Source organism: Sander vitreus, chromosome 11, assembly GCF_031162955.1.
Source record: "Sander vitreus isolate 19-12246 chromosome 11, sanVit1, whole genome shotgun sequence".
In the NCBI taxonomy this organism is placed as follows: domain Eukaryota; kingdom Metazoa; phylum Chordata; class Actinopteri; order Perciformes; family Percidae; genus Sander; species Sander vitreus.
In genome coordinates this window covers 16,827,757-16,840,922 of record NC_135865.1, presented here as the reverse complement: position 1 = coordinate 16,840,922, position 13,166 = coordinate 16,827,757, and the positions used below count along the sequence as shown (strand labels likewise).

At 38.2% G+C, this 13,166-nt stretch overlaps 1 protein-coding gene across 5 annotated transcripts; it reads left to right on the top strand.

Moving 5' to 3' along the window:
- The first annotated feature begins 247 nt into the window (after positions 1–247).
- Positions 248–12,176, top strand: LOC144525281 (muscleblind-like protein 2a). 5 transcript variants are annotated; one of them, XM_078261960.1, is made up of 10 exons: positions 248–454; positions 1,852–2,443; positions 4,907–5,071; positions 5,162–5,383; positions 5,508–5,756; positions 8,007–8,060; positions 8,425–8,575; positions 8,872–8,907; positions 9,615–9,709; positions 11,294–11,409. In XM_078261960.1, the coding sequence occupies exons 2-10, from the start codon at positions 2,270–2,272 to the stop codon at positions 11,306–11,308; spliced, it is 1,161 nt and encodes a 386-aa protein (XP_078118086.1). In that variant the 5' UTR covers positions 248–454; positions 1,852–2,269; the 3' UTR covers positions 11,309–11,409. The 5 variants fall into 5 exon arrangements, with proteins under 5 accessions (XP_078118086.1, XP_078118087.1, XP_078118085.1 ...); XM_078261961.1 differs by lacking the exon at positions 9,615–9,709 and having other exon boundaries at positions 5,183–5,383; positions 11,294–12,176; XM_078261959.1 differs by lacking the exon at positions 9,615–9,709 and having other exon boundaries at positions 11,294–12,176.
- Positions 12,177–13,166: the final 990 nt, after the last annotated feature.

The window sequence follows — 13,166 nt, the reverse complement described above, 5'->3', positions numbered from 1 at the left end:
ATTGGGGGCAAAAGGTTTGTTCAGTGTTAGTAGATATATCATTTCTTGTATTTATACTATAAGTGTTGAATTCAGTCATTTCTAACTAATACAATTTTATTCATAGATAAAGGATAAATGGTCAAATGCCAATAGTGTCTTGCTCCAAGCTGTGCACAAACAGTGCATCAGCTCCTGGTTTTCTATTGGCCAATATCTGACTGGGAGGATCTTCCTGGGGGCTGGCACGCAGGCAGGAAGGGGGGTGGCTGAAAATGCTTCAGCCAGAGTTGGACAGACAATTTTTACTGTTGTGAAGAGAAAATCTTTGGTCACTGAATCCGTAGGACAAAGAGGGGGTTAAAAGCGGTTGTTGCCGTCATTATATTACCAAGTTACCTGCTCAAAAGTTGGTCTCTAACCAAGATTCTCGGTTTGGGACAGAAGTTCTTTAGTGCTACATGAAGTGAGAGAGGTAGGTTTCCGTGCTCTGTTTCCTGACTTGCGCCCAGAGGAATTTGCTGCAGTATGCTGTGGGATAGCATGCATTGAAGCTGAGCAGCTGTTATAGCAGAAGATCTGGGTTAACTACAGCAGAGTTTATTCTAAATCTGTGCCTTTTGTGTCTTTGTACATTTGTAGACAATGTAACTTGCTCTCAGTGGAGAAACCTCTCCACTCTGGTAAATATTATTCAGCTCTCAAGTTAACCACCTTTTCTGCCTGCTCAGCAACTTCCTGTGTGTTTTACCAGTTAATGGGCTGGTCTGGCTATACCGCCCTGTCTTTGACTCCCAACGTGACGTGTGTTTAAGCTTTGTCTTGCTTTCCTTTTATTCTGTATGTGCTTTGGTGGGCCAAGAGTCAGCATATCTGACGGTAGCAATTTGGCACCAAGTGCCCCACAGTATTAGCAAGTAGAGAGTAACAGTGTGATGGAAAATAGGTTATAGTGAGCAGAGAGAGCGTACAGAATATGTGTGATAGATGAAAATCTAGTATGTGTGGAAGATGAAATCTAGTTTTAATTGACAATCTGTTGTAGTGGATACTGATCAACAAAATGTATTACAAATGTAGCATAACATTCATCTTATGGTTCTATGGATTTAAGCTTTGCAAATGTTCATATAGGCCTGCTGTTATTGATTGATTGATTACCATGACACCACCCAGCTACACAGCCTGGGCCCAGACTAGCACAACTGGCTCTGTGTTTGTAACTTGCTTACGTTTTTATTGAAGAGGCACGGCCTTGAGAAATGAATTGTGGAATGTGCAGACATAATATGGCATCAACAACAACCATCACAACATTTCTGAAGTTTAGAATCTTGAGATGGGCAGAAAGAAAGCAACATGACAGAGAGATCAACACGTGATGAGGAATTATTGTAGAGTACACCACTAAATCACAAAAATAGTTAGTGGAAATGGTTCCGTTTACCAAGAGGGACACATGCCTTCCCCTACAGAGTACATACATAGTGTTATTGATCTAGTAATCTGGTCAGATCACTAGTTTTGGTAGCGACAAACTATAATACTGCTGTGTTTTGTTTTGTTTTGTGCAATACAAAAGCCCAAGTAGTTCACAGTGTCATAAAAGAGACAAAAGCAGTGAATGCTCACATTTGAGAAGTTGGAACCAGAGAATGACTGGAGCTGTGTTTGAGAAATGATTCTCGATTAGTCTCTGCTAAAGAACAGATGACTCTAGAGAATAAACGGTCTCTAGTAAATAGAAGAAAGTACATGAGATGCTATCAGTGTTTATGGTAGCTCTAAATGTGCCAGTTGTAGAGTAATGGCACATAATTGTAATGTTTATTTGGATACAAATTCTGTAATATGCATGTTTTTGTCTTTCAGATCCCCAGCTTGAAGTTGGTCCGTCTACAGACTCAATTAAGCACCCACACAGGATACCTCAGCTGCAAGTCCTCTGCTACCACTTTGCACAACGTCAGCGCCTAAGCCATAATATAAGAGGACAGAGATAATGACCTGAGAATTAAATTGCCCTCACTTGTCTGATATTTATGGGCACCATCATTTGTGGAATATACACTTGAATGTGTCACAGAAAAACATACATCTGCAGTTGTTTCTTTTTGATGGGTGATTTCTCAGTGATTGACCAGCCATCTGATCTTTCTGCTCTAGTTGATGGAGGACTCACCAGGTTGTTTTAAAAGAGGACTTTGCACATAGAGCCAACCTACAGTTTTTGGTGTATTAGGCACAATAAGATTGACTTAAAATAATTTATGATTATAACCTTTTGGACATGGCGTTGAACATGTCTTCAGTAAGAGACACAAAATGGCTAACTCTGGAAGTCTGTCGACAGTTTCAGCGAGGAAACTGTTCACGTAGTGATGAGGAATGCAAATTTGCTCATCCACCGAAGAGCTGCCAAGTTGACAATGGGAGAGTTGTTGCCTGCTTTGACTCCCTGAAGGTAAGAAATACTGCACACCCTCATATAAAGGTATATGTTTCATGAAATGAAACATTCACTTGTTAGCCGTGTCCCTGAGTTAATGGTTTCTCTATTGTATTATACCAAATCAAAAATATATTTTTACTTTCTTTTTTTTTTTAATACATATTTTTGCTCTTCTAAAAAGTTTTTGGGATTACTCAAAAGTGCTCTTGGGGTTCCATCTCCTGTCCCATCAAATACAGTTAAACATGCAGGTCTACCAAGCTAACCAGTGATTAACAACATGACATGAGCCGGGGTGTGAGTTTGGAAAAGCATTCCTGATATCATTCAGAGTTGTCTACACTCCGATGTTCAAACATATACTGTATAGTATGCGATGAAAACAAACATTTCTTTCTACTCCTATTTCCTCTTCCTCCCCTGTAAGTGTTAATAATAGAGGAAGGAAATGATCCTTGATTACTACTGTCAGTTTAAAGTCTTAACCCCACCTAATGGTGAAATCCCCCCTCCCCCCATATTAAGCTGCCCCAACATCTGGTTTCATGTAGAAAGATGTCAAAACTAAAGGTAATATGACACTTCCAGAAATAGAGCACTTCATCACTTATCTAATCTAGACTACAAAAATATTTCTGGCAACTGGTTGGATTACAGCCAGTTTATTCTCCTGCCCTGAATGAGACACCAAGGCTGCCTTAATCCACTCTCACACATTCAATATCACCACACAATACAGCTTTGCCCCCAGGATTATTCTCATGTTGAGTCATCGTCTTATCTCCTTACTGTAGGCAGTTTATACACAGCTTGTCTGGACAGGGCCTTCTCTGTGCCCCAGGGGTCAAGGGCTTGGACCGAAGGCTTACACTAACTACCGTATTCCTTTTATCTTAAAACAACATTTATGGATTTGACCTGCATCAATTTTGCTGACAAAATATTAACGACAAGACATCACCATTTGGAAATAAACTAAATTGTGGACTTCATTTTGGTGCATTTTCATGAATATAAACAGCAAACAATAGAACAATTGTACACAATAGAGATGTTAAATTCCTATTGGGACTAAGTGAGTAAATTAAAATGGCTATCACGCCTAGTTTTATTTTACAATTACAATATTTTAGAAACCTAGAATGACCTTTTGTGTCAGCTAGCAGTTGTTGCAGTCATGTGATGATGTCGCAGTTCCTCTTCATGAATAGGCTTTTGTCTGAGGAGTCATCAAATGTCTGTTACTGACATGGCTTCTGGCATAATGTCAACTGGTACTAACTCAGTAGCTGGTACTCACCCTCGGCCTTTGTTTATGAAAAAAAAAAATAGAGCTAGCTGCCCAAATAGTGCTTCCCAAACAAATTGTTTTTCTCTTACTTGTCCACTGATGGCATTTCATTGACATGTGATTTGTGAATCAATAGAATAGATCAATTGCTTCTAACAGAGTTAACTATTACACAGAAGAATGTGCACATGCTTTGCTATTGTAACTAGTAGCTCATGACATCCATTATTGCAGTTGAATGTCTTGTTGATATACAAACTTGAGCTGTTTCCTGTGGCTAGCTCCTCTCATGCAGCTGAGAAGTGAGCATACCCATTCATCACTTAATGCAACTTCAGCTAGATATTGTCAAGACAGAGGAGCCTCAGCTTCCTCGTCTTTCACCTCAGTTTAACCCTCCATAGCTGTGGCGCATGAGCCTCTATGCTACAGTATTACGCAAGGCATACTTTCATTTCATGCTTTCAAGCTGTTTCAACTGTAAACTAGAAAGTTGTATAACAATTAAACATTAGACATTAAAAGAATACTTTCCAATAATACTGCATTTTTTTTCAGAGCTATATCCAGACTAATGACACATTGATGACCATTAAACCTACATGGATATTCACCATAAATAACATAAATCTCTTGGGAGAAATGCAAATGATGTGAAATTACTTCACTTGATTTGAATATGAAGGGCAGGGGAAGCTAACCTCTCATTAGGAAAATACAGATGCTTGATTGACAGAACTTGTATTGGTAGATTTATTTTAAAGTCCAAGAGGAGATAGTAATACTTAAGCTTAATAACCATACCAGACTGTTGAAATATAAAGCAAATCACCATTTGATTCCCTTTGGACCACTGCGCTCCTTACAGCTCTGTCTATTACATTTATATTGGCACATCATCTACATCCATAACTAACATTCAATGCCAATGTGGGAAATGGTGTTTCCTTTCTGTAGCAAGGAAGTACAGTTGTGTAGATTGAGGTGATGGATAGTGTAGATCACAATGTAGAACACATCTGACTTTCATACTGGAGGAGGATGTTTGCATCTCATTTTAGACCAATAATTAAAGCCACTGTTTCAAAGAACAACTGTAAAATGTTATGATGAGGAACAATAACAATATTTATGGGAATATGCGATCTGTTTCTTTATGCCTTTTCTATTTTCTCTGAAAACAGGGCCGATGCTCAAGAGAAAACTGCAAGTATCTTCATCCACCTTCACACTTAAAAACCCAGTTAGAGATAAATGGGCGCAACAACCTCATCCAGCAAAAGACAGCAGCAGCTGTGCTTGCCCAACAGATGCAGCTCATGATCCCAGGACACAGCATGCAGCCTGTGGTAAGGTCCTCATTCAGTTGTTATTAAGAATGAACTTCTATGTGTTATGGTGCTTGTCTCACTTGTAATATGTAACATTTTCCCTCATAGCCAACATTTCATGTTACACAGGGACTGGGCACAAATACTGGTCTTAGTTATGGTTCATACATGACACCTTTGAGCCATGGAATGAGCCTCATCCCAACAGACAACCTCTCCAGCACCCAGGTTCTTGTTTCTGGGAGCCCCCCCATCACGGTCCAGAGCTCCTCCTCTTCTTCTTCTTCTTCTTCTCCCTCACAGAAGCTGCAGCGTTCGGACAAACTAGAGGTATTCATGCATCACAAGGGGAGATTTAACATGAAAAAAGACATTAGTTCTGTGGGTTGACATAATCTGGCTACATGCTAAAATGCTGAATTCTTGTCACTGTCTTTATAATTGCTCCTCTCAGGTGTGCCGCGAGTTTCAGCGGGGAAACTGTGCAAGAGGGGAGACAGATTGCCGCTTCGCTCACCCCAGTGACAGCCCAATGATTGACACCACAGATAACACTGTCACTGTTTGCATGGACTACATCAAGAGCCGCTGCTCCAGGGAGAAGTGCAAGTATTTTCACCCGCCTGCACAATTGCAGGCCAAAATCAAATCCAGTCAACAGCAAGTCAATCACACAGCCGTCGCAGCCCAGGCTGCAGCCATGGTAAGAGAGTCTTATCCTTCTCACCAATGAAAAATGTTTAAGTTTGCACAAAAACACATTATCCTACCAATAATATGGTGGTTTTTAGTGTAATTGTGTTTGCCATGACATCACTGAATGTGGAGCGCTATACATTTATATACTATCATTTGTAATGGCACATTTAATTTAGTGGCATTAGTATATGCCCCTAAAGTTTAATTGATGTCTACGTGTTAAACAAAGCAGGACAACAGCAATTAGAGTCATTGTTAAACCCCCTTCAGTTAAAACTGTAAGCTAAAGGTCAGATTAGTGATTTCTATGATCAGGTGTTTTCAAAGTCTGACACTGTGCCCCCCTCAGACAAAATCAAGACAATGCACCACCCACTGCTTGTAAACAGGAAGTACTACTCACCGTTAAACGTATGCTGAATTAGCTATTAGTGGCTGTGTACCCATATACAGACATTTACTGGATTACTTTTATACTGAAGAAAACTTAAAAACGGGATGATTTTCAGACAATTCTCTTGAGTTATAATGAGCATCTTTTTTCTATGTTGTTGTTGACCAAGTCATGACTCAGACAAGGAGTGCCATTTTTGTCTCAAATTGTGAGCAAAATCAGCAGGCCAAACTACAATAACTTTCTGTTGTTTATAGAACACACTGTGTATACACACACACACACCCACCCCCCCCCCCACCCACCCACCCTAACTCTCCCACGCACCCCTGGGGCGGCACACATCAGAGTTTGAAAACTTCTGTCTTAGACTTTGTAATTTAAATTAAAGGGATTTTTAATCATAAATAGAAAATCTGCTCTTTGTCTGTTTCTTTTCTGATAATTAAACACATATGCCTGTTTTTAATGCTGTTTACAAACGCCACAGATATAAACAGACCTGTCATGACATCAGAAAACATTACAAAGAAGGATGAGATGAGATTAGATTCATGCTAGTTGTTGTCAAGGGCTAGTCCTTGTATTAGAATGCCTGTCAATCAAATTGAGAGCAATAGCAGGTACCATCTTGCATTTTGATTTTTTTTATAATGGAACTATGCTTTTTGCTGACATTTTAAGGTTTGTACCTTTAAACAGGCCCAATCAAAAGATGTATATTTTCTGTTAGCACATGCACCAGACACCCCATAGACAGAACCGGTGCTAAATTACAGTTAACTGAGAAATGGCATTTTAAACAGTTTTATTATGTGCTATACAGTATGAGTCATTGTATGGCTAAGCTTTGTAATAACTGCCTGCATGGGAAAAGTGCACAAAAGAGCAAAGTCATCTGTTATGTACTCTGGACCAACTTGACAGTTCCGCTTCATAATTTCTGCCATTTCCTTTTCCAATTCTTGCATCTAAAAACGTTTCTTGGTTTAGTTTCAGTTTTAACATTAACTTACTTCAGTTAAGTTTATTTTAACATAATGCATGTTCCGGTCTTTCACTTGCCAAAGCCTATGCCACCTGGCTTCAGTAAAATGTGCTTCCTTACCCTCCATAGACCATCTCCGTCACTTTTCATTTACATCATTTTTTATGGTTACTTAACATTTACATAATATTTTTGTTTAATGAAATGTAGGTTGTATTTTAAGCTCACAGAAGCAATTATGTTTTGCTGTGTACAGTACAAGTAGAGGAGGCAACTGACATTCCACCAAAAGCGAGTGTGAATGTAGTAAATGGAGCTCCACATTCTGTGTTTTATGACATTGCATACATAGTTATTTCAACTGTTTATTTGTGTATGTCATAAAACCAAGTCGTTTTTCATTTAACAATAAAATGTTCAGTGCTTGATGTGCATAACATTGTTATCCCTTCCTAAGACCACTGTGCATAGTACCACTGATTGCATCATGGTAGTGGTAGTGTTTTGATTACAATTAACAAACTCGGATCGAGTAATGTTATAGTGATCAATATACAGTGTAAAAAATACAAGATTGTGGCCTATCATTGTAAATCTTTGTTGCCAAAGCTATTGATTGACTACATGTTGACCTACTAATGAAGGAGTCTGTAGTTAGTGTGTCCTTTTAATCAGTTATTTTGGTTACTGTGCATGCATATTGTGTTTTATGTGGTATACTACATTCAGATTATTTTGTTTTTGTTTTCCCCTTCTCACCTTTCCACAATGCTGTCCCCCATGACGCACCTCTGCTTGCTGTTACCTGTATGTTAAACGCTTGAATCCCATTGGCCCACTGCCATCATGTGCTCGCTGCCTGCTATTAAAAGACTCAGTCGACTGCCAAAGCAATGAAGCGATCCCTCGAGGCAACTGTAGACCTGGTATTTTCACCTTTTGCTTGGGTTGTAGCTATTAATTGTACTGTAACAACTTTTCATTTTTGTCATTGTGGTTTAAAGCTTCTTCAAGTCTCACATAGTCTTTGTGTACACAGTCATCATCAGTAGCTTTAAGTGCTTAATTTGAAAGATGTTTTAAACATTTTGGTTATTCCATTCATATTTGAATCCTAAAACATGCTTGATTTTTCCACTATGTGAAAACAGTCACCTTTTATTGTGTAGTCGTGTTTGCCGTTTTTCCATATTTTTGTAAACAAATACTTAATATAAAGTGTGAAAAGCGTAGCTGAACCGAGAGAAGAGAAGGTTTTGGTGTGTCATGTCTCCTGTTGTTTCCTTTCAGGGCTATCCCTACAGTGTACCCCTACCAAAGAGACCAGCTTTTGAGAAGAGCAACTGGGCCAGCTCTCTCCTCAGCCCTAGTTTTTTGCACTACCAACAGGCTCTAGCCAACTCACAGCTGCAGCAGCCCACTGCTGCATTTTATCCCACAGGTGAGCTTCTAAACGAGATGTGGATTTAAAGCTAAAGTGGGGAATTTCATACACTTTTCCATTTCATGTGTGTCTAAATTGTTTTGTTTCTGGGGTTAGATACTGCTCAAAAATATACACACTTTTGTTGTCACTTGACTTAAGAACTGAGATGTAGTATTTTACTTTACGTTAATCTACAGATCTTTACTGTCTAAAGACCAAGGGTCTTATTTGTGTATGCTTACTACACTAAAGATGTCACGTGGGCTCATGCCAGTGTTGAACATTTCTCTTTCCATTTTATAATCACACAGGTTCTTTCTTCTGCATGGCTCCCGCTAACAGCATGGGTAGGTCCCTTCCTTATTCTTTTATAAACTATGTGTCATATCAATGGAGAACAAAAGTGAAGCTTTCATCTGGCTTTTTTGTTATTCCAGCACAGGAAAGCAAACCGTTGAGTCTTGATCAATCAGGCCCCACATTAAAACTACATCATAAAATGATCCGAAAGGTTAATTGTATTGTTTTTTTCTGTACATATTTGAGCTTTTCTTGTATATTTGTGTGTTTGTTTTGATAATCAAGTCTTGTAATATATAAATTATAAATAATCCTTTCTCAAACATCAATTCAGGTAGTCAAACAGACTGTAGAAGTACCACACACCATGGATTAGGAAATGTGATCAGCATCCCTTAGATTCACTTGTTTTTTTTATACTCGTTTTACATTATTGAAACTCAAATATCTTTAAAAAATAAAAAAAAATAAAAAACTTGAACTGATCATATCTGGTGGTACATGCCGCCTCTTTTGGGATGTCAAATTATGGACAGATTTCCTAATTGTATCTCTTATCAGCTCTCCTTTTATGTTCTCCCCTGCTGTCTTGCTTTGCTGTGTGATCACATGCCATCTGCTGGTCTAACCCAATGATGGCTTGCTGCTAATGTCATATTGTATTTGCCTGGCAAGAGATAGAAAAACATTGCTATGGTTACCATAATGCTCCACCTCCCTTTTCATTGCTTTCATGGTTCCCTTCCTGAAAAAGTCCCTATGATGTACAGTGCTACGCCTGCTACTGTCTCTGCAGCAACTACTCCCGCCACAAGTGTCCCCTACGCAGCAACAGCACCAGCCAATCAGGTTTGCTCCTTTTTAAAGCTTTCTGTCATAAATCCTTGAGCTCTGAATAAGTGCTTCATCTTTATATCAGGGGAGTTGCTTCATCAGCATAGCATTGTCCTGCTTGCGTTGCCTGTCATTAAGCTTTATCTACCTGTAGACCTTTAGTTGAACTAGGCCGCATCTCACCCCTTTCCCTGATGACAGACATCATTTATTTAGAGGTCTTCCATCTGCAAATAGTAGTGTTGCATATATTCTTTATTGCATGTTTTTTGCTTTGTTCCATGTCAGTGTCTATTTCACTACTCAATATGCAGTTTAAAATGTTCTCTACAATAAAAGCGTAGGTACTTGCCATACTGGTTATAATAATATGTTAATGATTGCATTAATTGTATTATTAGCATTTGTGAAAATATGCTGCCCTAATTTGGGTTTAATTTTTATGTGTGAAACTGTAATGAGACATCTTTCAGGAGTAGAGATGTTAAGCTGTGTGTGAGTATGTGTAGCATGCTACAGCTGATAGACAACAGCTGCTGTAGTGTACACTGCCAAAAAGAATAGTAAAGAATTTCTGTTCCGCGTGTGCGAGTAGTAGACAATAATAGACAGGTTTGGGTCACAGGGCATACTGAACCAATGTTGCATACCAACCGGACGTCCTGTACCGAAACGGTTTTGGACGAATATATGTACCGATACAGCCATACTACTCACCTTATGCCTTAAACTCTCTCTGAATGACTTACTCTGACCAGTGTCAAATCATGAGAAGCAAAGGCAAATGTGTGTATTTACCACGGCAAAAATATATTATATTTAAGGATGAGCTCATAATACCTCATATTATAGCATGACAAGTATTGGCTTCTTTAAAACTCCATGTTACCCCTTTATTTTGAAGCCAACTTTAATCAAACTCCGGTTGGAGGCTTTCATTTCTGGCAACTTGTCGCCATTTCCTCAAGACTCAAGTTGCCCCGCTGTGTACGTGTATAATCTGTCATTTTTGACTTTGAGATTTACGTTATTTATATTTTGGTCATTTTAGCCTCACAGACTAAAACATTTGACGTTTTGATGGCTGGAGATTGTAGAGGAATCAATCTAAAATATTTGAAAAAAACAATTACTATTGTATTGTATTAATTACTTTGTCAACCGTCTTCCTTTCTTAGTTCAGACATTTGTTCCACTTGTGTAGTGTCATATGCACAAATATAAAACATCTTTACAAATGCATGTGCAGCTGAGCGTTACACAACACTTTAGATTGCAGTGAAGTTACACAATAGGCAGAGTTCTGGGGAAATGTGTATAAAATTATGTATAATATACTTGTGCAATATATTCAATTTGATGTAATGGTACAGCTATGAAAACTGTCATAAGTTGTGGCAAGTTTTTTTTTTTTTATAAAGTTAAAGACCTAAGGGGAAATTACAACCAATATCAAGATTTTAAGGGGTTTAAGGTAGTTGTTTCATTTCATTTTATCAATTGTATATCCATCACAATGATCATTCTTGATGAGCACTTTTGTCATGTAACAAAAACATGTCTGCAACCACTAAGTGAGCTCTCTTGTCCCTGAAACAGATCATCCTCAAGTAACCACCAGAAACAGAAGTCAGTGCCGTGTTGCTGCTGTTAAAGACGCCAAACAGCTGCTCTGTAAATATTCTGTTAACACCACACACCATCTACAACAATCTCCATGCTGATAACCTCACTGAAGAAAAGGTTGTAGACATTACTTTGATCTCTCATTATAAATTACATAGCTCAATTACTAGGATTATACTGTGTTAGATAAGTATCACAGAAGATTATTGTATGCACGCACCTTTGCACCTGCATTAACATGCATCCTCAGTAGTGTTCATAATATCCTGGTTTCTATTTCCTAATCCAATTCTGACAGAGGTCAGAGGTGCATTTAGCCTCTTAATCATCTGAAATGCAATGCGTCTCCAGTTCACATATAGGAGCCTCAAAAGGAAAAAACGTTTTCTGAACAAATCCAACCAGGAAACCCATGGAAATCAAACAAAAACAGGCAGTGCAGGTACAGTAGTAACACCTAATATTAACTGATATTGAAACACGCTGAAATGTTGTTCACTGACAGTTTAAAATTATGTAAATAGTACAAGAGGATGGGATGAGCATGACAGATCTAATCTGAAAACAATACATGTTAAGACCAGGTGTAAAGGGGTCCTATATTGTTTAAATTGTATCCTCAACATATCGAGCAACAAATTATTTTTCCTTTCTTGAATGTGTTATGTAAACTAAAATGTTTTTTCACATTAATGATTGTTTATCTAGTGCCAGCTTTAATTATTTCAAACAAACTAGTAAAACACACTTATTTTAACTTTGAACTTTGAATTCTACATTGTAAAAAATTACGAAAGTTTCCTTTAAATGTTCTGAGGGTAGATCGTATATATATATATATATATATATATATATATATATATATATATAAAACCTGTCATCCCCAGAGAACAGGATCAGTGCTCCACCTCCTGGTGTGCCTTTGCATTGCATATACAGAATGTTTGCTGCAGATACTTTTTTCTTGAAGGCAGTGAGTGAAGCAACAATGATTCAAACATTTAGGTTTTACCCTCCTTTATTATAAATTTAAAAGAAATCCCACATATTTGGGTTATTGGTCACAGTGATGGTTGACTTGCTGATGTATCTGGAAGTGGTTTTCACTGGAGCCAGTTTCACAAAGATATACTTTGACTATGGCTTAGGTCAAACTAATCAGTCAGTTTTCAGATGTCTGAATTAATATGCTGCACAAAGATGTCTAGTTCTCAAGTAGGACTAATGGCTGACCACATAACCACAGCAATCCGCTTAGCAGAAAATGTTCTGATTCAAAAGTTATAAGGACATTGTACTGGGAAGATTCCCCTTCTCATTTCTCGCTCCGCCATATTGTTAGAAACCGATAAATTATGAGTCATGTTTTCCTCCTTTTTGTAGACTGGTGATACTGGTCAGCAGGTGTCACTGATTGTTACCATGGAAACACTGGTCAACAGGTGTCACTGATAGTTAATATGGGATTATCTTAGTTCTAAATTTGGCTGCTGGTAGGGTCATTCACGTTTTCGGCTTAACATAAGTCTATCTTTATTTTTGTGAGACTGTCTAACTTGCATCAACGAAATCTATGTGCAAAATCAGAACGGGCCTTACATTACAGACCAGTCTAACATCTCTTTGTGAAACCAGCTCCTGGTTCAACATGAACATTTAGCAAACCATGTTTTTAATAAGAGCCTCCACAGCCAGTAAAGGGTGTTAGAATTACTACCACTCAAATTCAAACTAAAGTCCCTGTAATCCCATCAGGGATACATTGAGTAGTGTGTGAACTGTCAGTCTTAATGTTACAGTCTGTTGTCAGTACTGTATTATTTGAATGTTACAAGTGCCTGAAGAA

Bases quoted from the DNA above. Each gene is read 5' to 3' on its own strand.
- LOC144525281 (XM_078261959.1), top strand. From the start codon at position 2,270: ATGGCGTTGAACATGTCTTCAGTAAGAGACACAAAATGGCTAACTCTG. The intron at 5,072-5,161 runs GTAAGGTCCTCA...TTTCCCTCATAG, and splicing joins GACACAGCATGCAGCCTGTG to CCAACATTTCATGTTACACA. The intron at 8,061-8,424 runs GTATTTTCACCT...GTTTCCTTTCAG, and splicing joins TCGAGGCAACTGTAGACCTG to GGCTATCCCTACAGTGTACC.